The 22,852-nt window shown below is 40.1% G+C and overlaps 1 protein-coding gene across 39 annotated transcripts in view; it reads right to left on the minus strand.

The window, feature by feature from the left end:
* Positions 1 to 6,992: 6,992 nt before the first annotated feature.
* Positions 6,993 to 22,852, minus strand: part of RIMS2 (regulating synaptic membrane exocytosis 2) — a 765,985-nt gene continuing 750,125 nt past the window's right edge. For all 39 annotated transcript variants that reach the window (XM_065398069.1, XM_065398065.1, XM_065398088.1 and 36 more), the window contains 5 exons: positions 12,179 to 12,320; positions 10,626 to 10,738; positions 9,688 to 9,789; positions 8,550 to 8,689; positions 6,993 to 7,211 (listed from right to left, as the gene is read on the minus strand). In XM_065398069.1, the coding sequence (XP_065254141.1) occupies positions 6,993 to 7,211; positions 8,550 to 8,689; positions 9,688 to 9,789; positions 10,626 to 10,738; positions 12,179 to 12,320 (716 nt within the window). The remainder of the gene's footprint in view (positions 7,212 to 8,549; positions 8,690 to 9,687; positions 9,790 to 10,625; positions 10,739 to 12,178; positions 12,321 to 22,852) is intronic.

Consider the following 22,852-nt stretch of genomic DNA (forward strand, 5'->3'; position numbering starts at 1 on the left):
TGTAGACGTACCCTTAGTGGCCTGGGCCATGCAAGAGCAAGCACTCTCTCATGGCAACTACCCTTACTCACCAGCAAGACTCCTTTCTTCCTCGAGACAGGAATCTTGCAGCTAAATTCCTAATTATCTGGAAACAAAATAAGGGATGAATAAGAGTGTCTCTGTGGTCAACCTGATGATTTTGCATTTTCTCACCACAGTTTAATCTGCCTGTTAGATTATACACTCTTCAGGGTGGGGCAGGGGCTGTGTTTGTACAGTATGTGGCCCATTTGGGTGTGACCTTAGTATAAATAATACTACTACTGATAATTGCCCAGGCAGACAGCAATTACTAAGGTGACACTGCCCATGTTCATCTGGGGAAACGGATGGCAGTGCCTTTTAAATCATTATCTGGTATTAGACAGAGTTGTGTTTTGGCCCCTGAACTCTTTTATCGGGCAATGGGTTTCATAATGCAGCATTCCATCAGGTCTATAGGCATTGAGACTGGTGATCTCTCATGCACAGACCTTGACTACGCTGATGATGTTGTTCTTTTAGTACAGAGCCCCGACAGGTATCTTGAGGCACTCCAGCATATGGAGAAGGCGTCAGCTAAGCTTGGTCTCCATGTTTCATGGTCAAAGACAAAAATGGAAAATCTAGGACTAGGCCCACCTGCGACTCCAATCTCTTTTAACAATGAAACCGCCAAATCAGTTTACAGCTTTAGCTATCTGGGTTCTATACTTAGCAGCTCCTCCAATTCTCACACGGAGGATCTCCATCAGATTGGCATCGCAGCATCTGCCATGGGCCATTTACAATGGATATGGCATCAACATCATCTTAGTATGACAACCAAGTTCAGGATTTATTCAAGCTGTGTCCTTCCCATACTTTTGTACGGCTGCAAAACAGGGACACTATGCTGCGCAGACTGGACAAAGCTGGAAGGCTTTCCACACAAAATGGCAATGTCATATATTGGGCATAAAGTGGAATGACTTCATCTGTAATGCAGATGTTTATGGTCATTCGGGTTTGCAGACTACTGGGGCCATTGTCCACAGGCGGTGCCTTACACTTTTCAGACATGTCGCAAGGATGCCACAAGACGTTCCAGCAAACGCCATTCTCTGGGTGGCTTGTAACATCCAGGATAAAATTCCACCAACTGAGGGGTGGAGGCGCTGAAGGATGTTTAAACTATGTAGGCAATTGCTGACAGGATCATGGCTCCTTTACCCTATTAATAGTTACTAAATCTGGGATATCTCTTGCATTGCAAAATATATGCACCTTCTTCCTTCCTTAGCCATCTCCCCCTAAAGAAGGCCTGTTTATAAACCCTCACTAAGGAAACGCCATGGAAGATGGTCACAATTGGATGAGCGCGCTGAGATTTTTGTGTGTGCTTGGTATTTAGTTATTTGGTTAACTGAATTTGCAGAAATTCCCAAGGAAGCTAGGAAATCTAAAGCTTTCCTTACTTTTATGCCAATTTAAACTTCATTCTCTTTCACTGTTACATGATTTATCTTCTGTAAAATGCATTTTAACTTAATTTTAAAGTATACAATTGTGAACAACACTGTGACTGATTTGGTGACGATGGTAGGGCTCCATTGGTCCAGAGGGGGATGTACTATTCTTTAGCATTTTCATGCTACTTAATTGTCCTGATTGTTATAAGAATGCATTTAAAGCATGCTTCTCTGATTTAATTTTTAAATTCTTTGAAAACCTGTAGTACACATACTTGTAATAGAATAACTAATGTGACATAGCATTTACACTGCACTGTCCATCTGCAAAGTGCTTTGCATACAACCTAACTATGCAGAGCACATGGCAGGTGGCCCAGTATTTGTAAGAGAGTGTCACATGCCAACCCCATTAGCTAGATTATTAGGATTAGGATGGTGATATATGGTTTTGTTTTGTTTGAAATTAATGGTAAGATGGAGGAGGGGAAGGGGAAAGGCCACTGAGGAAAAGAGCAAGCCAATAGACACCCCCCAAAAAATCAAATCCTGTGACCATGCAGCATGTAGACAAGTGGCTCCATATTGTTGCCTCTTTTGGTCTGAATGGTTAGGCGATATTCAGGGCCTTGCAATTGTTTCTGTTAGGTGGAGAAATTGAAGCCAGTCAAGTGGTTCCATGGTGCAGTCCTGCTTATTTAAAAAGAATGCATATAAGTTCCTGTTTCCCTGAAAGCGTAGGCACAAACAACAGGAGGCAGTTTATTTGCTCACAAATCCAAGCCTGACTTCCCCACCAGCACTCTGCCCAAAAGCAGCTCTCTCCTGGCTTCCTCTCCAGGCCACGTTCACCAGTGTTTCTCTTGCTTTCCCCTAGCATTCTGCTTCTGATACAGACACACACAGCTGCGAGCCAAGGAATGCCGTAACCCCCTGCATTGCAATCAGTCCCCAGGGAAACCCCTCTTATGCGTGAGTTAGTCCTTGCTCAGGCCTTCCATGTAGCCTCTGATTTGGGCTTCTATTATTTCAGCCATCTTACTTAATAAAGGAGCTTAATTGCTTTTTTTTCCCTTTAGCCAGAATGAAGGGCGGCAAGCACATGCATCAGCTTCAGCAAGGTCTGTGATTGCCCATAAATCACACACACATGCTGGCAGCTTCCAGCACCCTCCGGCATAACAACATATATTCTGAATGTAATGCTCACACTTCAAGAGATGTAGCCTGGAAACTAATGTGTAAATTCATAAAGCTTTCATTGGTATTTATACCTACATAGTGTAGTGCCCAGTAAAGTGCAACATCATTCAGTTCCTACTAAATAATCTTTGCTAGGCATTCATGACCTGAAAGCTGGATAGATACTTTACTGCTACGTTGAGTCTAAAATGACTCCCTTTAGTCATTCATTAGTGAAAAGTAGCAGATACAGTATAGAACTTGTTAGAGCAAAACACTTGAATTTTGGCCAAAGCCTGAACAAACAGCCTTTGTACTGTGGTTCTGTAAAGGGATCCAGGAAGAGACTTCCCCTCCCCCAGCCAGACCACACTCAGTGCTGCTCCAGTGTTGCTTCTGTCCAGCTCAACTCTATGCTTCCCCTTTTCAGAGGATTTTGGCCAATAGCTCTAAATAGCTAAGGAAGCACTGGCAACACTCTCCTTCCATTTCTCAAACTGCTGCACACTGCCACTCAGGGTTGGGCTACACTTGCAAGCTAGAGTGCATTAAAGCAGCTCCAGGCGCCCTAACTCATGACCCGTCCACACTGGCAAGGCACTTAGCGTGCCTGGACTCTGCAGCTGGAGCGCTCCTGGTAACACCTCCACGAGAAACATAGCGCTTGCTGCGCCTCGGCTGAAACGCCCCAGCGTCAGTGTGAACGAGGTGTTGCATTACTGCGCTTTGATTGGCCTCCAGAAATGTCCCATAATCCCCTTAAGTGAAGTGGCCACTCTTGTCATTGTTTTGAACTCGGCTGTAGGAATGCGGATATCCCCTTTCAAAGCTCCGTTTCTGACAGCTGGCATGCTTATCTGCTCGGGGACAAAGCAACCATTAGTGTGGAATGTTGCTGCTGTGAGTGTATATGAGAGAGAGGCGGGGAGGGGGAGAGGGGTCTGCTGCTGTCTAAACTTACAAGACAGCATGCTGACATGCTCTCAGCCTCCCAAAACCCACTCTCTCTCCCCCCACATACACACAACACAGTCCCTGTCACACTCCACCCCACCCCATTTGAAAAGCACATTGCAGCCACTTGCATGCTGGGATAGCTACCACAATGCACTGCTCTCTGTAGCGTTGCAAGAGCTGCTAATGTGGCCACCCCAGTGCGCTTGAATCTGACAGTGTGGACACACGGCAACGCTTTCCCTACTGCGCTCTCCGAGGGCTGGTTTAACTCACAGCGCTCTACATCTGCAAGGGTAGCCATGCCCTCAGAGCCTGTGATGTGGCACAGAGGGTGTGTGGGGGCTGTGTTGCCTCATCCCATGATGCAAAACTGGGCTGGTTTTCTCCTGCATTTAGGGGTGAAGCAGAATGTTGTCCTTAGAAGTTTAATTTTTGACAGTGTAATATTACAGTACAATGACTGAAGAAAACCTCTATTTCTGGCAATAAGAGCGCTGCCGTATTGCTGCAGTATTAAGAATAGTATTTCATTTACATCATTGTTGTTCTGAAAATAAAAGCTACATTATTCTTTTGTTTTCCTGTGTGATGCTCTATGAAGATCACAAGTTATTTTAAAGAATGGTGCAAGTCATTCCACTTAGGAAAGAAACAAAGCATCACGTACCAATTCTGTAAAGAAAATGTTTTATTTAAAGTGTTAAATACCATCACCAGAATGAATTTGATTTACATTAGTTGGTGTTCATTACAGGCCTAATCTGCCCTTTTTTCCCCAACTGTAATTCCCTTTAACTTTTAAAACGTACTATGTACAAGACAGCAGTGATCACTGGAATAGTGCTATTTACATGACTAAATCATAAGTAGAGTTGCAGATGTGTGAAAATTAAAAAAAATTACATTAAATTTTAAAATAAATACTGCATAATGCAAGTATGTACAATCCTTCCATATGGTCATGTCCTCCTTTTCGAAATTAGAAATAATTTATAGAGGAATATGCATAAAAGAATGTGTGACTGCATCTGATAGTATTAGGAAAACAGTTTTGTACTTTTTTTTAATTCTGGGGGATATTGTAGACTCTATGTCTTTAGCATTTATTTGTTGCTGATACACAGGTGTCTAAATTATTTCAATAAACATAGTTTTACCGGTCTGTTCATTAACTTAACATTCATCCATCATATAATCTCAGAATGACAAGACACAGTCTTGATGTGTATCATATTGCACCACATAAAGGAAAAGGCATATAAAGTGATACTGTTGTTACTTTTATGAAACATGGACAGTTTTCTGATGGGCACCATTAATAGCTTTTCAAACAAAATCAGAATAATTCTGTGTGCATGGCCTTAATTTAAAGTTAAATGCAATGTGTATTTCTAAAATTATTGCAAGTTTTCACCATTAAACAATAATTATGTATTAAAGGCATATAAAGACCCAGAAAAAGAGAGAAAGTTTATCATTAAATATTAGCCAGTTACCTTCCCTTTAAATATGAGAAATGAATGAGCAATCTAGACTTGCAGCACCACCCAATGGTAGTAAATGCCTACTACATGGAGACAGGTATTTTATAATCAGTTGACTTTGCATTAGGCTTGTGGTGATGGTGTCAAATAACTGTTCGATGGTACATGTTCTACTTTCTTTAAGGCAATTACAAATCAAAGTGACATTTTTATGGCGGACCGATGTTCACTAATTACATTGTTGCCATCACAAATATAGAACATGAAAAACTGAACTTTACAGCAGAAGAATTATGAAGAATTAATAACCTTTGTTGGTTATCATGACTCCAAATATGTAGCAATTTGTTTGGCTCAGTGCAAATGAAACCGCTGAAATTTAGTTCCTAAAAATCAAACATTTGGTTCATTTTTTTTCTCTCTCCAAAACCTTCAAGAAATTATAGTTCAACCCTTGAATGAATGATGCTGGTGCTGAAAACAAATTTATTGAAGACATCTTACAATGGCCACATGATTCCAGTATTTTGCTGCAGAATTCAATTTGAAGGTGAGAAAAAAATGAAAATAAATTACCATGCACTGTACAATTAATTGCAAAAAGTTCAAATATCTTCTTTATCAAATACATGCTGAATTACTTTAATGAACTCCCAAGCCATGTTGCAAAATCCTTTTCAACATGCTTGAAAAAAGTAAGCTCTTAAACAATATTTTTGTCCAAGAATTCAGAAATGCAAAACAATCTGCAACCCTGAACCAAATATGGGGCATAAGAAAGTAATAAGTCAAAAGGTAGCAGTTTTAGGATATAATGGATCATCCTGGAAAATAAGAGGGGGAAAAAGAGTCAAAGGAAGATTCAGAAGAGAGAGAAAGGAGGAAGAAGTGTACAATTTACACATAATGTTGAACTTTACAAGGCTTGTACCTTTTACATTTAAATAAATTTAATATATTACACTTATTTCTTGTCACATAAACAGAATTTTAAATATTAGCTAGAAATTATCATCTTTTATTTTTAATATATGTCTGCAAAAACACAGATCATGATTGGTTTAAAGAATGATAAACATGGTGTCTTTGTATCACCCTGTTGCATTCTCTCCCCTTTAAAACCATGCACTAGTGAAATTTACTTTTAAAAATAATATAAATTGTTGAAAATGGCTGATTTATTCTTTTTTTGCAAGTTGCAGCCCCAAGAAAATAATTTAAGTGTTCAGCTAAATCTGTGTCCATGCAAAAAAGTTTCTTTAATTTCATACAGTACAGTATATCCAAAGAATTTTATTTTTCAGAGAGTCCATCATATCTGGGGTTTCACTGTAGCAATAGCTGGAGTTATGAAGCCTGCCACTATAACTTTTAAAGCATTCTAGTACGAAGAGTTTTCTCTGGTCTTTGTTCCATATGACAGCTGACTTTTCTTTTTCAATGGTCTTACATTCTTCTGTTGTTCTTCTGACATCTACTATTCCACTGACTTGTAACATGGCTTCATGGGGGAGGGGTGTAGCTCCATTTCTGTGGCATAACCAGGCTTGGGGGGGGGGCAGTTAAAAGGGAGCAACAAAATAGATATGCCATTGAAAAGGACTTTTGTTGCATGAAACACATTGATTCTTTTAGTTTAATCCATGGCTTCAGATTGGACCAAAATTTAAGTGTCACTGAACTCCAAACCTGTTAGTTCTTTACAGCTCCAGTCTTTCACCTGAGGGCCTTCCTTAGTGCACAATGTGTGCAACTTTCTCTGAGAACACAGGATCGCTTGGTAGCCCTAGAAACAGGCTCAGAAGACACAACATTAAGCATGCAGTGTTACCAGGGTTTGCGACCTGTAATTTTTTTTTTTGTAACGCTGGTTGCTATGACAACAGTTTCACAGCTGCTATGAGCGAGCATAAGAAGGTCCTGTTGAACTTTCAAGAGATGACTGGGAAGCTCTTCTAGTCAGAGGAGCCAAAGTTGGATCTACTAAGGAGGAAGGGGGGAAAAGTTTGAACCATCCAATCACCATATTTGACAAGTCCAGTTCATCTAAAAGTATTTGTGCCACTCCCATAAAAGATTTGTGATCCATACGTCCATAGTCTCCCCAAACAATTATCTGTTGGTAAAGGAAACAAAAGATAGAGATGTTTCAGCAACAAATATGAAAGCTGTGATCTGATGCAACCAATTCTTCAGATGTAACCAGTTACCTATTCACAAACAACAACCCTAAAGAAAGATGGTCTGTTGGACTTTTGGCATGGTCTAGCCCTGGTTCTGCTACAGTGGTGCAGCCATAGAAGTCCTCTGGGCTGTAAACTTATTTAATCATGTTAAATAAGAACTAAAAGATTGAGACCCAGTGTGAAATGGAGACCGTTTATCATCCAAATACATCCAAAATATGCTTGTACTAATGCCACACACACAGTTTAATGGGTGGCTGAATCCACAAAGTGCTGGACAGCTTTGGAATGGAAGGGGGAATATACCGAGAGCTAGACCCCTCCTCTCCCTGAGCACTCCACCACCTACTGCCCAGCCAGAGGGAGATGGGAGTAGACTGGCTCCTTGCTCCCCACAATCATTAATCTCAACAAGGGTCCAGGGTTTCTTGAGCCTCTTGCTCCATTTTAGCTGAGCCTACCTGCCCTCCCAGTAGTTATATAATATAGGAACTGTGTTTCTAGGATGCCATGGAACTGTTTTAGAGGTCAGGAAGGATTTTTTTTCCTGTCTGTGTCAAACTGGCTGAGGCTTATTAGGTTTTTTCACTTTCCTCGTAGCATCATGGAGACACAGGTTACACAGGAACAGGAGTTAGAAATTTGTATGAATGTTTAGTTCATCACAACTTGCAACCACTGTACAGTGCAGATAAAAGGCCAAAAGGGCCAATGACCAGAAATCAGAGAACGAGGATTTCGTTGGTGGATCTCAGACCTACGGGAAAAGGGGAGACCTGAAGACTTTACAGACCAAGGTCCCTTTTTGGTACCTTCTGTCCCCTTTACAAGAGGGGAGGGTGAGATGATTCAGCAAAGTGAGCTGACTCATAGGGGTAAGCAGTGGAAAGTCTACCCTGTGTTAAGGAATATCTGATAGGAGCCCTGTAAACCCCACCCTGGACCCAGTTAAAGGCCTAGTACAGGGAGATGGGACAGATAACACCCCACCTGGGTATTAAAGTTTAATAAAGTTGTGGCCTTACAATTAAATCCATCCCTGTGCCTGTTCTCATTTGCCTGTGTGTCCTGATCAATGTTCATGCAGCACCTCTTACTGGCTAATCATCAATAGAGCATAAGTCATTGCTATGGTAGCCATCTGCTCAGCAAGGCTTTGAAATAACAGGACTCGTAGAACGAGGCGTGGAAGGAAGTCTTGGGCTCATTCAGTGAGAATTGTACAAGTGAAACATTTTCAGATAGACAAGAATATTGATGTAAATTACCTGTAAAACTTTTCCTTGGGGACTGTCTTCAAATGACAAAAGTTGCTGATAAAGAGGTTCAAGCGTTTTTCTTGCTACCTTTGTTTTCTTTTTGGCTATGCAGGCTCCATTTTCTAATAGATACACCTTTACATATGGTGCTTAGAGGGGAAGAAATGAAGAAGAGTAAGTGAAAGGCTAATCCAGATTTTGCAAGCTAGCTGCAATGTTCTATCGCCATTCGCTGAGTCCTGTCATTTAGTAGATAAATACCTTAATTAAACAAGTGCTTGAATACAGTATTCAGTAACTATGAACCTTTATTTTTATGTAACATATTCATGTCTATCAGAATTCAAACCTTCTCTATATTTCTCTCTCTTTTGGTACTGTCTACTTTATGAATCAATTCAGTTTTTTAACTGAAAAAAAATCAAACATTTCTTCAATGAACAGTATGTGCCACAAAACTGATCCAAAGCCCATTAAGTAAATAAAGGACACAGACTTCAATGGGCTTTGGATCAAGCCTCAAGTAGTTTATGCTTTCAAATAATCTGCAAGACAAAAAGCTGTGGAGAGAAAGATTCTAAACTGATTTCTATTTTGACAGAAGAAAACATGCTAAACATGTCACTGTATTGTCCCCTTATTCAACACTGTATACTAACATAGTAGGACAATATATTGTGAAAAGAAAAGAAAAGAAATATCAGGTATCTGTCTGCTTTCTAAGTTATGTATCTATTCCAAGCATTTTGTTAACTTCCTCCTCTCCCTTAAATTACTTATGTCACATCTTCAACACATGCTTCCTTTCCCTTCCCTATAGCCAAGGAGGCATTTGCTGTTATTAAAATAGCTGTAGTCCTTTAATGGGAGCCCAGAGCACAGCATCACCAAAGACATTTGCTGTTAACATTTTCTCCTGACGTTGGGGTTGAAATGAAATCTCTATATGTACATGTATGTTTTCATACCAGGTCAGTACATTTTTACTTTGCAATGTACAATGAATGCTATAACCCACTGCTATTAGCTATTTGTTAATAGATTTCACTCAACTTGAACAGTGAAGCCTCAGAAATTTTTCTGCAGACAGAACTTAGTGTGTTAGCAAGGTATTCCTATTCACATAAATAGGTTCTTCTTTTCTTACCTGGCAGTGTCTTTGAACCTGGTTTTACAACAAGGCCACGGGCTCGTATTATTTCTACCTCCAACTGTCCTTTTTTGTCCATCATTCCAACCTGGATATCACCTGTGAGAGGAAAATTTTGAGACATTGCGATTCAAGAACATCCAATCATATATAAACTAGTGACATGTTATGGAATTAATGTATGACATCTTCTTTCTTTCACATAACACCAACAAAGTCAATAAGGAATTAACTATAATAGATACTTTTTAAAGATTTTTTCCCACTGCTATTTGAGGTCCTGTACAGTACAAAACCCACTACAGATAATATTCTCATCTTGGTTTCTCTCCCCTAATCTAAATTAAATTTCTTTTCCCCTTTACATACACTTCAGTGAGCTAAGAGTCACTAAAAGAGCCATTAAAATACATTTGTAAAGCTGTTGCAAACTATTTCCATCATGCTTCTAGTTTAAAAAAATATGCATCAAAAGATGTTTGTACATTTAAAGATTATATGAACAATAACTACAAATTTTTGCATTTAAACAGCACTTTTCACTTGACAATCTCCAGCTGCTCATACCAGTGGGTAAGTAATATTATCCCCATTTTACAGATGGGAAACTTAGGTACAGAGAGATTAAGGACCAAATTTTCAAAACCGAACCTCTAGTTTTGAGTGTCTGAATATTTCAATAAGCAACTTGAGTCACCTAGGTCCTGATTTCAGAGCTGTTGAGCATCAACAACAATAACCAATTTCATCTGAAGATGAGGTCGCGATAGTTAGAAGACACTTTTGAAAATTTGGCCCTTGGTGACTTGTTCAAGATCACACAACAAGTCCATGGCATGGCCAGAACTAGAACTCAGCTCTCTTGATTCCTATTATGGTTCTTTAATTATTAGATCACAAAGATTATGCTGAAACTGCAAGATATGAATTCTTACCCATAGATGGTGTTGCCAGCGTTTGGCGTCCTACTAGCTGGGCAGGGCCAAGTCCATCTAGAAAATCACTGAACTGGCTGTCAGAGGCCAACCGCACACCTGGGAAAATCAGACTAAAGGAAACAGAACAGTTTAAATTACCATTTGCAAGCTCTTTTTAACAACCTCAACCAATGGCAACTCAGGCTCCAGTACACAGTTGATTAGGATGATCTAATTCTCATGTTCTCTCCTCCATTATGACATTTCTCCATCTTGCTCCTTTTTTGTTACATCAAAGATATTGTTAATTCCTGCGCTATTAATAAGGGCCTGGATTCCACAAGGTACTTAAGCACATATTTAACCTGAAGCACACGAGCAGTCGCATTGAAGTAAAGTTTTTGGCAAATATTTGTTTACATTTTTAAGTGAACTCACTTTGACTGTGTTTGCTTTCTACAAATACTCAAGCAAATGAATGCCAGTAATGGCAGAAATGTTTGGTGAAATAGTGAACTTTAATTGAGTGTGCAAATATTCATGGAAACAATTTTCAGAATCACATGCATGTGTATTTGCACCTGAAAACTCTTCTTATCTAATCAGGGAAGAGAAATGCACCATAAGGCTTATATAATTAAACAAAAGAACTCAAATTTCATATACTAAAATTTGCCTGTGAACAACTACAGACCAAAAATTAGTCACAGAAATTATCTGGTTAATAACTAATACTTTTGACACAAACTTTCTGTGGATGATTTATGAACAGAAAAAAGAGGAAAAACGGGTCAAATTAATTATTCATTACAAATTATTTTCACGGCTCTAGCCATATAAAAATTATGTACTTTGATACACCAAGCTCTGTAGAGTCTATTGCCTGGTAGAGTACACCACATGCGTATAAACCATACTTTGTGAGACATTTGTGTAAACTATTTGTGCAGATTTTATTTAAAAAATTATTTAACTTGGACCCTCTTGAAAAAGCCAAGTGTAGGAAGTTAAAAACATAGGGCCAAATCTTTACTCTTGCCCATGCAAAAACACACAAAGGGTCACCTTGACGACTTTCTAACAGGTTGTGTCAGTATAGGCAGGGGTATTTGGAAAAAGAAGTAGGTTCTGATTATAGAATTTGTGGATCATGGAAGATGTGCTAGAGGTCCTCTGCCTGAAGTAGGTTTCACAGAGTAGAAAGACTCCTGATGGCAGATTCTCCACCAGGTTACAAGAGGTACGATGCACTTAGTACACCCATCTGTATTCCTCCCAACCTATACACTCAGATCCTAGACCCACTGAGAACTCTCTGCAGGTCTTAGTGATGGTGCTGCAAAGTGACACTAACAACTACAACATAGGCAGTAGGCGATCCCTCCATATACAGATCATAGAAGAACATTTTAGACATTGTTTTTACTCGGAAAACTTCCCTCAAGCAAATTGATTTAAATGGGAGTTCTGCCCTGAGTATGGACTTTAGGATTCAGCTCCTGGTTTTTTATAGGACTAGTTTAGTGGAGAAACATAAGACAAGAACATAATAACCAGTCAATCTTACTCACTTTCCCTCAGAACTGTAGCTGTTCATGCTGCCATCTGTAGATTCCCGGCTGGCCTGACGTGTCATCCAGTTTCTCATTTCCACAGCCAGCCCAGTCTCTGTGCTTCTTTGGACAGTGCTCCGCAGCTTCTTACCACCGGCTTCTGTAAAAACAGACCAGAACACTTAGTGGTATCTCACTATAATAAATAGATTTACTTCGAGGGCAATAATATAGACAATACACATTATAGAAGGATGCCAAAGTAGGAATATACAAATATGTATTAAAAATACTGTGCACATATATTTGAGCAACAGACACTTTGACACAACAATCAGCAGACTGTGATATTGTAGATCTTTTAAAATATATTGGTTCTATGAGTTGCTGTTTTTTTATGACAGCATTGAGAGAACGAGAACATAAAAACCCTTGAAATATATTCAACTCACAAAGGTAATTAGATTTATTACATACACAATTGAGGGTAGTTAAAAATATTTTGTCCTTTGATAAATGCACTCTTCTCCAGCGATTCTGTTGAAATGTCACTATTAAACTAAAACCTACACTATTTCAGAAATGGTCTGATTCAGGTTAAAAAGCATTTGGTCATCATTTGCTAAATGAAGTTATAGATATCTATTATTGAGGAAGGTGAACAACAAAATACGATCCCTATTTCAGATCTTTCCTTTTCCTTTCCTGTTATTTTTAGTTAGTTAGCTTTATCTATGTATTGCAGAAGAAATTCAGCTTGTGCTTAGTTTTATGCACAATAATATGGAAATTCTATCTCTATACCTAAATGTAGACATCAGTGCTTACATATGTTCTATTTTAATTTTAGATACTGAGATAGACAGATAAAGAAGAAAAAATGAATAAAGTAGAATTTGGGTGTAGTGATTTGACATTAGGGATTATGATCTATTCTCCAGGTACCACACTTGTTGATAGCCTTGACAAAAAAGCTAAGTACTGAAGCGGCATAGAGACTAAACTTCCCTCTTTCATGACTAGAGGTGGTCATTCCAAGTCATGTCTGAGTTGCTAATCTCTAATTCCAGCGAATGGTGTAGGGAAGCTTGAATTCCAGTTGCTTGGCCCTGTTCTATGGATAAATAGCTGACTTCAGCCTGTATACTGCCCAAGGCTTTTACTTTTAATCACTACAGTGATATGATGAATAATAGGACGATTAACTTTGCTGCAAAATTTTGGCCACTCATGAATTTAGCATCCAATAAAGCAAAATCAGTTTTTGCTACATCAAAACTAATTACATCCATCAATATCAATAAACATAAATACAAGAACTAAGAGCTTTGTATTAGATCTGAAAAATGAAGGGCAAAGGGTGACAATTTCATTTATATCTGCTTGTACTGTTCCAAGTGTCTACTGGTTTTATTATTTAGATTAAACTAATGGAAGTTGACAGCCAACTTCCAACATTGGTCCAGAATTGATCTAAAATCCAGTTACTATGTCAGGAACAAAAGAATATTCTTACACAGCTACATGGCCAAACAGGCATCTATCTATTGTACACTGCATTACAGTGGAGGCCACATAAAAGGTTCACAATATCGGAAACCCCATACTCTTCACATGAAGAGACATGCGATATTACACTCTTTAAAAAATGTTCTTAGCCCCATTCAGTGTTAGTTTTTGTTCAGTTTATATTCAAGTACTGATAATTCCCAATTCAGTGTTGTTATACTCTCTAATGCAAACATGACAGAACACTTCCACTGTGCATGATTCTACAAGGTCACTATAATACACCTTCAGAATGGTCTTTTGGTCTTGTCATTAACTGTTGTTAATCATGTAAGGAAGAGTGACAATTCTAAATCTATTTGCCTTCACTCTTCAACAAAACTTACGTTAAGAATGAACACATATGTTGCAACTTGATTTACTGTGAAATTATGGAAGAGGCAAAAGAATCATCAGAGCAACAGCTGCTCAAGGCTCAGCACATGTGCACCTATTTCACCAGCTGTTCTGAGTGTGGCTATTGTGGTTTCTCATTTTAAAATATTCTTCTTTTCCCATATCCATTTTATCTGAAACAAGTGACTCAGTTCAGATGAGAGGCCAGAGGGATGGCTGAGTGGAAGAAGGAACATTGCTGTTGCATGGAAGTTACCAGTTCAAAACTAACCTAAACCTTTATGTGTGTGTATAGGTTCCTAATCTGGAATAACTTTAAACACCCTCATCATCCCCAGCCCTTGATTGGGGTTGAAATAAAGTTGTATGAGGAATCATTGGTAAGCGCTCAACAGAAGTCAATTTAGAGTTGTCTTATGGTCTCAAAAGAGACTGTCTGTCTTCTTAACTGCACAACACCACACCTTTATTTTTTCTGGGTATTTCTGAGCAGCTTCCTTTTCTCTTTTCCTCTCTGTACTCACTTGTATTTGCATTGATATTAGTGACAGTTATGTCTGTGCACCCATAAGGAGAATATATCCCTCTGTTTTGCCCCTTGTTACTTTGATAATTCAAACCTTACTATTTTCACCATTAAACTGTTATTGTTGTTAAGTGACTCATTGTAAGATACAACAAATATAAAACCCATAATAGTTGCAATTCATATTTCACGTGATCATCATTTATCTAAGAAAATCTAAGTGGAACAGTGAATAAACCAAGAATGAAGTTTTATAGTTGTACAGAAAAAGTATTTGACATTAAGGAACAAATATATACTACTACCCAAAAAAAGTAATTTGTGTTAAATCTTTAGTTGCTTATTTGGCCAAAATGTAACAAGGATAGACCCACAATACTTATGATGGAACACTTTCTGAAATTTTTGCCCAAAGCTACAAGGAGTAAACCTTAATTCATCACTCTGCAAAGTAAATTCCAGTACAGCTGCTGATTTGGGAATATACAAAACACACTAAATATAATCACAACTTCTGATCTTTTGTCTTTAACTAACTCCTAAACACTTTAACCTAGCTATGGCTAACTTTATTGATATTGTTACAGCACTGAGTGGTTCATGCACTGGAACCCAAGAAGTGGGTTATTTCTGTTAGGACAGAAAAATAAGTAGATGGCAAATGTAGGCTTATTAAATTATCCTAATCTACTTTTCTTTACAAATGTACAATTCCTGATAATAGGATATGAACAGACAGCACAACTCCTCACAGCAACTCTCCCTGGCTATTTTCCAGAATCAGAGTAATGTTTTCAAACCTCATGCACCATGGGCCTGATTCACAACTGCCTTGTACTTTGCATAGTCATCTACACCTGTGCAGAGTGAGTATAAAATGCTGCCATATTAGAATGGTACCATTTTACACCCACCTTGAACTGTGTCTGCACAGACTACACAAAGTACAAAGCAGTGGTGAATCAAGCCCACCCCAAACTATTAAAATCCCTAAAAAAAATAGAGCAAGTAATTTTGTTGAATAAAACTCTTATTTTATATAGTCTATATGAGGATTAGAGAAGTAGATATATATCCCCATCACTCAAACCATTCAACTCCCAGACTTTAATTTTGCTAGTTAGAGAGGTCAAAAGCTGATCATCTTCAGAGATAGTCTATGTTAAAACTACTAAGGTGGTATACTCTCTTCATGTGCTCATTAATGTTAACAGGAATTCTGTAGTGTCCTGGGTAGAATACACTTCTGTAAATTGTAAATGTTGTACATATTTAGGAGAAATCCTGCCTTTTTAAAAATTGTTTTTATTGCAGTTTTATTACTATTACATATATTAGAAAAGTATACATTTGAAACATGCAATAATCATAGTAAAACCAATCTCTACTCAACTTTTGTTTATTGTTAGAGTTGCAAAGGACCATTATACACATTATCACCAGGATCTGTGTAACATTTTTGAGCAATGTAGAGAGTGTTTAAATAACTCACCACCCTCTGTTAGGACTTAATGAGAGAAATCTTGCCAAATAGTTGGATGACATTACACAAATTAGACACAGGCCTAAAGCCTATTTTTGCAGGTGAGATATAACAGATGAATATCTATACGACCCCAGCCAGCATAAAGAACATTATTTAAACAGACCCCTGCTGCCAAGGTTTAGTCCCAAACACTCTCCTAGATATAGTGCAAGTTTCATAATATAGTGGGGACTGCAGGTGTTTTCAAACAGTTCCGGCTACACATTTGTAACTCCAGCTGAAGCAATGGTGCCATGGAGTTTTACTATTCTGACTATATGGGAAACATCCAACGAAGTCAAAAGAGGAATACAGTTTTAAAGCTCTATCCAGTCACTTCAGTCAAATATTCAGGTTGCGTTAGGCTCTGACTCTAATAGGTCTAATAAATGTCAGCCTGCCAGCAGATCTTTTCTAATTTTCTCCCTTGGTTTTCCTGGTAGACTTGGGTCCCAGAATATGCAAGTTATGTTTCAGTCACATTTTTAATTTTGCTCAAGTTGTTTCAGCATTTTTTTTAAAGAAGATCTAGACATCTATGTCGCACTCATCACCACGGTATCTGAGTGTAGTTTGTTAAGTCCTCTTGGGGGTGAGGACAGACGTACAAGCTGCCTGAAATCACCTCCAGCTCTGCCAGAACAGCTGTAAAAGCAGGTGACGCTGACCATGGAGGGGCTAATTCCAGGGCAACTGAGAGCTTTGCTGATTCCATGCATCTTCTAGGCAGCTTTGCCAAGCTGCTGTTTAACATCATACATCAATATCACAATACCATTTAGAAGAGGAAGTAAAGGTGTTTTTATGAAAAAAGCCAAACTGCAAAAAGCTGGGAGTTCAGAGTGGAAGGGGCTGGGTGGGGTGTTTTTATGAACAAGTGCAAGGGACTGGGTGGGGTGTTTTTATGGAAAAAACAAACCCCAAGCTGAATCCCTTATACTGTGACTGGGAGTCTGGCATGCGGGGGCTGGGGGAGGCAGGGAGATGCCTGGGTCCTCTGGGAAAGGTTGCAAGGGAGGAGGTCCCCAGTCCAAAGGGGTGTAGGATGAGAAGGCCAGGGGAGGGCTTCTGGGCGGCAAATGGGGAGCAGCCCCTAATCAGAATAATCTCTTTTCACTATGTTAGAATGCTTTTTTCCTAACCAGGCTAGATTCACTGGTGCACTCCAGCTCCTATGCCACATTTTGACAATCGAAACCTGGTCTGATCAGCCAGTTAAAGTGGGGGCTTGTCTACACTACAGACACTACTGCAGCACATTTATGGTGCTGCAGCTGTTCTGCTGGAGCGCAATAGCATAGACATGCTACAGTGGCAGAAGGTGTTTTTCTGTTGCTGTAGTTAATCCACCCCATGAATGAATTCTTCCTTTGAGCTAGCAGTGTCTCTACCGGGGCTTAGGTCGGCTTAACTAGTTCACAGCCCTAAGCAACGTAATTAGATCAATCTAAGTGTTCGGAGTAGACCAGGCCTGGGTTAATGACATAGCAAAAAGTAGCTGGAGTATACCAACGAACATGTCCCTATATGGGGAAGGATCAAATCCTACCCAAACATTGTGTGTATCTCAGTGGTATTTAGAAGATGTTTCAGTTGTTGGTGAGGGCTGGCTTTCTATCTAGGTCAGGTAACATTTCTATGATATGGAAGCACACATACCATCAGTGCCTGACTTAGGCCTTGTTTAGACTGATGGCGGCATGGCTGGCATGTAAGATATGTGAAGTTACACACTGCAGTGAAAATTAGGCTGTGTCCACACTGTGGTGTGTAGCTACTTGTGGTAGTGAAAATCAGGCCTTCCTTCTGCCAGAGCCCAGAAAAAGCTTAGCAAACTCAAACTCACCATTTTTACATCATGGAACAATCTTACACTGTGGCCATCTAAAAAGTCACAAACTCAAGTCACAGGGTGAATTCCTGAGTTCTATGAAGTCAGTGGCCTGGTCCACACTAACCCCCCACTTCGGACTAAGGTATGCAAATTCAGCTACGTTAATAACGTAGCTGAATTCGAAGTACCTTAGTCCGAACTTACCGCGGGTCCAGACGCTGCAGGCAGGCTCCCCCGTCGATGCCGCGTACTCCTCTCGCTGAGCTGGAGTACCGGCGTCGACGGCAAGCACTTCCGGGATTGATCCGGGATCGATTTATCGCGTCTAGACAAGACGCGATAAATCGATCCCAGAAGATCGATCACTTACATCCGGACCAGGAAGTAAGTATAGACGTACCCAGTGTCAAAATTCCCATTCATTTCAATGGGGCCAGGATTTCATATTTAAAAGTGGCTGGATTAGACAGGTGGAGATTGTCATCCAAACCTTTCCCCATGCTAAATTTGATTTAATTTTGTTCCAAATATCAAACACTTCTTTCAGTAGGGGCTAAACTTTAACTGTCAGTTAATGTGACACAGTAATGCTAAAAAAAATTCCTTTGATAGCATCTATATGTGACTCAGGCTTTGCTGTAATACCATATGGATGTCTACTGATGTGTGTGTGTCCACCATACACTTCTCTCTGGCTGTCTAATTTAGAATTAGCTTCTTAATAATGTTTTTTACTATACATACCATAGATAAAAATAATAATGAAATAAAATGTTATTCAGAATAAATAACTGGCTGAAACTTCAATGCCCACACAGATTCTTCAACATAGAGGCAACTAGGAAACATAAAGCACTCTGTATACTGGAAAAGTTGCTCAATTTCTTATCTCTTATTCATGATTGTTACAATCATTATATCTCAGCAATACAATTTATGTCATAAATTGACTAAGGGCTAGCTTTTCCAGTCTGCTAAGTGGCGCACAGTAGTCTTAAAGTGGCTGAAGATTGCAAGTGGAGAATTCTTCCTGTGCAGGGGAACTCTGAGTTACCTCTGCCTACTATGCCCAACTGCCACCCCCTGGGGGCATTCTTGCAGACAGGCTGAGGGGGAGATGTGGTGAAGTAGAGCAAGCTTTGTTACACCCAACTGTCCACTGCCTATGGGCAGGACCTAACTTGCACTGAGGGTCAGGTGATTCTGAATCAGGGAGCTCCCTGTGTCCATCCTTTTCCACTATATTTGAGCATAACTTGGATGTAGTGGGGAGTCAGGACCTAAATCAATTTCCATTGGGCTATGTTCTCTCAAACATGGTATTAAAAATTGTAGCTTAACTCTTATTAATAAATTTGATTGACTTACACTTTGATCACTTCTAAAATGAAGATTATTATCCACATTGTATCTTTCCAGATGTAAAAATACATATATGTGTATTCAATTCAATGGTTTATGGACCAAAGGTCCTCAAGTCAGTTTCACAAATCCACACAAATATCCCGAAAGACAGATTTTCTATTTGTACTAGTATGTCTGATTTAGCTGAAATTTTTTCTAAAAGCTCATATGGTGAGACATCTATCTTTTGCCTACGCACCACATGCAGCAGTTATTCCACCTCAGGGCTGGAACAGTTTACTCATGAAATGAGTTTGGGATCTGCCTTTTCAGATGACTGCATACAAAGATCACGGAGGGGAGAGGTTGTTTGTGTATACTGCTCACTTTGGATCAAACCACACCCACTTATGGGATCTGACAACACATGAAAGTAATGATATAAAATGTTTCAGAATATGGCAGATCCTGATCTGTGTGCAGAGGCTACTTGGAGCCCATCAAATACATCTAATGGTTATTTTCACAGATTCACTGAGTGTGTTTGAGAGATGAATTTGACTTCCATGCCTTTTCATTCCCTTTATAACCTCATGTGTATCCAAAATATCAGGCAGCAGAAACCCAAATTCACACAAATTATGTGGGAAACATATTTCAATGTTTTCATTTAAATTACATGAGAATCATTGTCATATATGGTTGAACTCAGAATATGGTCAGTTTTAGAGGTTAACAAAACACTGAAAAGTGTACATACATCTTTTTTGTTGTTGTTGTTCTGATAGAGAGTCAAAAACAACCAGGATGGGAAAATATACAAACTGATATTACAAAGTAAGTAAAGGAAGGATTGTATATATGCCAATTAATTTTTAATTAGATATTCTAGTTGTTCCTCTACTGACTTACTATCCATTCACTGGAAAAGTTCTTTAAGGTGGTTGAAATTTCATTAAAATACCAATCATCAGTTTTTAACATACAAAGGCACCTACTGAATAGTAATTATTTATCTAGAGAAACAAAGTAAGTAGGCCAAAATAAAATAACTAGGTGCACCAATACAATGTTGATGAGACAGGATACATATAATAATTGTAACCCATGCTAGAAAATGGAAGAACAACTGTTCTGAAATGTACAAAGATGTTCTTTTAAAAGAAAATCTAAATACATTCAGCATAATTTATGGTAATTTAATTGCTTTAAAAACAGCATGTATTTAACAAGAAATTTTTGGAGCATATTTTAATTACTATTTCTGAAGACATAAACCTTAAATTCCTTGTGATAAATGCCAATTAAATTTAAAACAGTTCTACCTGTAAAATTATGAAAATGCCCATTTATTTTTTTTCTGAAGTCAATTTTCAAAACATGAGCTCAAGAAAAATCATTTGTAGCCTAGCAAGAATTTGGTATTATGCGTAAGTACATATATTTTCTATGCGTACACTCCAAACGGTAAATGATAAAAAGAGAAAATTTGGTTTTTCAGGTTCTGTGTTAATTAGGTAGCTCAGTTTTCCTAATTTTCCATTAGAATTATCTATTTTAACTACAGTCAAATCTGAGTTGAATTAATTTACTACTGTTATTTGGGAAAATATATTTCCAGTATTTTTCACATAAGGGTCTGATCCTGTAACTCACATAGGTAAATCATATTTATACTAATAGCCCTACTGAATTGAGTGGGGCTACTTTCATGAACGGAGATTATTTACATGAGCCAGGATTTACAGGATCTGGCTCTAAAACTAGGTCTTTTGCCTACATCCATCAAATGAATGACTAAGGAAGTGTTAAATAGGGACAGTATTTAATTATTCAAAACGGACTGTAACTGTTTTGGAATTGGTGTGTTAACTACAGAGTAAGAACTGTTGGCAAGCTCAATCTTGCCAACAAAGTCTTAGAAGACTGTATTTACTGCTCTCCAGACAGTTTACTAAAGAAAATAAAACCGAAAAACCCAGGAACACTTTCCTGTATAAATAATACTTAGCAAATGATCTAATGTCAAAATTACTCTTATTGGTTTCATTGACCATGTAAAAGGCTTCTTCTAAATTATAGCTCAGTTCTGATTTACAAAGCAGCGTGTCACTAATTACACTCTTAACACAAAGAATTCCGAGCGTATTATTATTTGTAATAACACACAACAGATTCAATTATATATACTTGAGGCGTTCAAAATGTAAACAGGAAGCCATTTAAAAACGGGACACAATCTACCGTCGAGGACCTCAGCACTATCCTCATCTAAATGGGGGAAAACGAAGCTCGACAGTTAAGCACTGAGCTGGTTTTGCACGTTAGTCGCCACATCATCCTATAAGAATCCAACCACCGCTTTAAACAGCAAACGTGACACTTTCCCCCACTTGCTTTGCTTGAGGGTTACAGGGACAAGCCAAACCATCGGCGCAGCGCTCCCCGGCCAGCACGGGGCATGGCACCGCGCTCCCCACCCGGCAGCCCAGAGCAGAGCTCCCGGCACCCGGGGGGCTGCGCGCTGTCTGAGCTCGCTCCTGCCCCGTGGCCCCCGCAGCTCTCGCTGTCACCCCAGGGTTCAAGGCATCCCCCGCCCCGGCGAGTCCCCCGTTCAGCTCCTGGGAGTTGGCTAAACCGCCCGGGGCATCCCCGCCGCCAGCCTCCCCCGCGCCCGGCTCCTCACCGCCATCGTCCTCCTCCTCCTCCAGGGAGCTCATGCAGGGGAAGTAGACGGCGAGCGCCTCGAAGGAGGCGGAGAGGCTGCTCCGGCTCGGGGACCTCTGCACGCTGCGCCCCGCGCGCGGCCCCTGCCGGCCCATCCTGCCTTTGGCGCGGTACAAGAAGCGAGGCGTCTTGGCGGCTTGCGCAGCCTGGCAGCAGGTGCCGCCGGAGCCTCGGCAGCGGGGAGGGGGCAGGCGGCCCCTTTCCCCGGGCTACGGGGCTCAGCGGGCGCACAGGGAGCGGCCGGCCCCGCCAGTCAGCAGGCGACCGCGCTCCCGGGCTTGGCGCTAGACCCAGCTCTTCTCTGCCCTCAGCGGCTCTGCTGCTGGCTCAGGGGAGAGCGAGCGGCGGCGTCCAGCCGAGCCCGGGAACTAGCCGTCAGCGAGCCCTGCCTCCGGGACTGCTGCTGAGGGTCGGAGCCAAAGCCATGTCATGTGCAGCTCGCAGCTGGGAGTCAATACTGACTGCTCGGTCGGTGTGAAGGCAGGAGAACAGCCAGCCCCGGCTTTGCTGGCGCGCGCAAAGCGCTCAGCAAACTCTCTGTCGACTCCTCTCTCTGTTAATAGGTGAGCTAGCGAGTGAGTCCCCCAAATCCAGAAGTTGAAGCAGCGGGAAAAGGGCCGCAGGCTCAGAGAGGAGACAGTGCTAGAGAGAGCAGCTGGTGTCAAGGTTTTCTTTTATCACATTTGTCCGTCTACTTTACTTTTTCGATAGGGGGCTCCTAAGGAGCAGCACTACTGCCTCTGCTCGTGTGTCTTGTCAGCACTCATGGCGTGGACTTCATAGTTGGTTGTAGTCTACACTTTTCAATCACCCCAACTTTGTTAAATGGTA

The sequence above is a fragment of the Emys orbicularis genome, chromosome 2 (assembly GCF_028017835.1).
Source record: "Emys orbicularis isolate rEmyOrb1 chromosome 2, rEmyOrb1.hap1, whole genome shotgun sequence".
NCBI classification, from domain to species: domain Eukaryota; kingdom Metazoa; phylum Chordata; order Testudines; family Emydidae; genus Emys; species Emys orbicularis.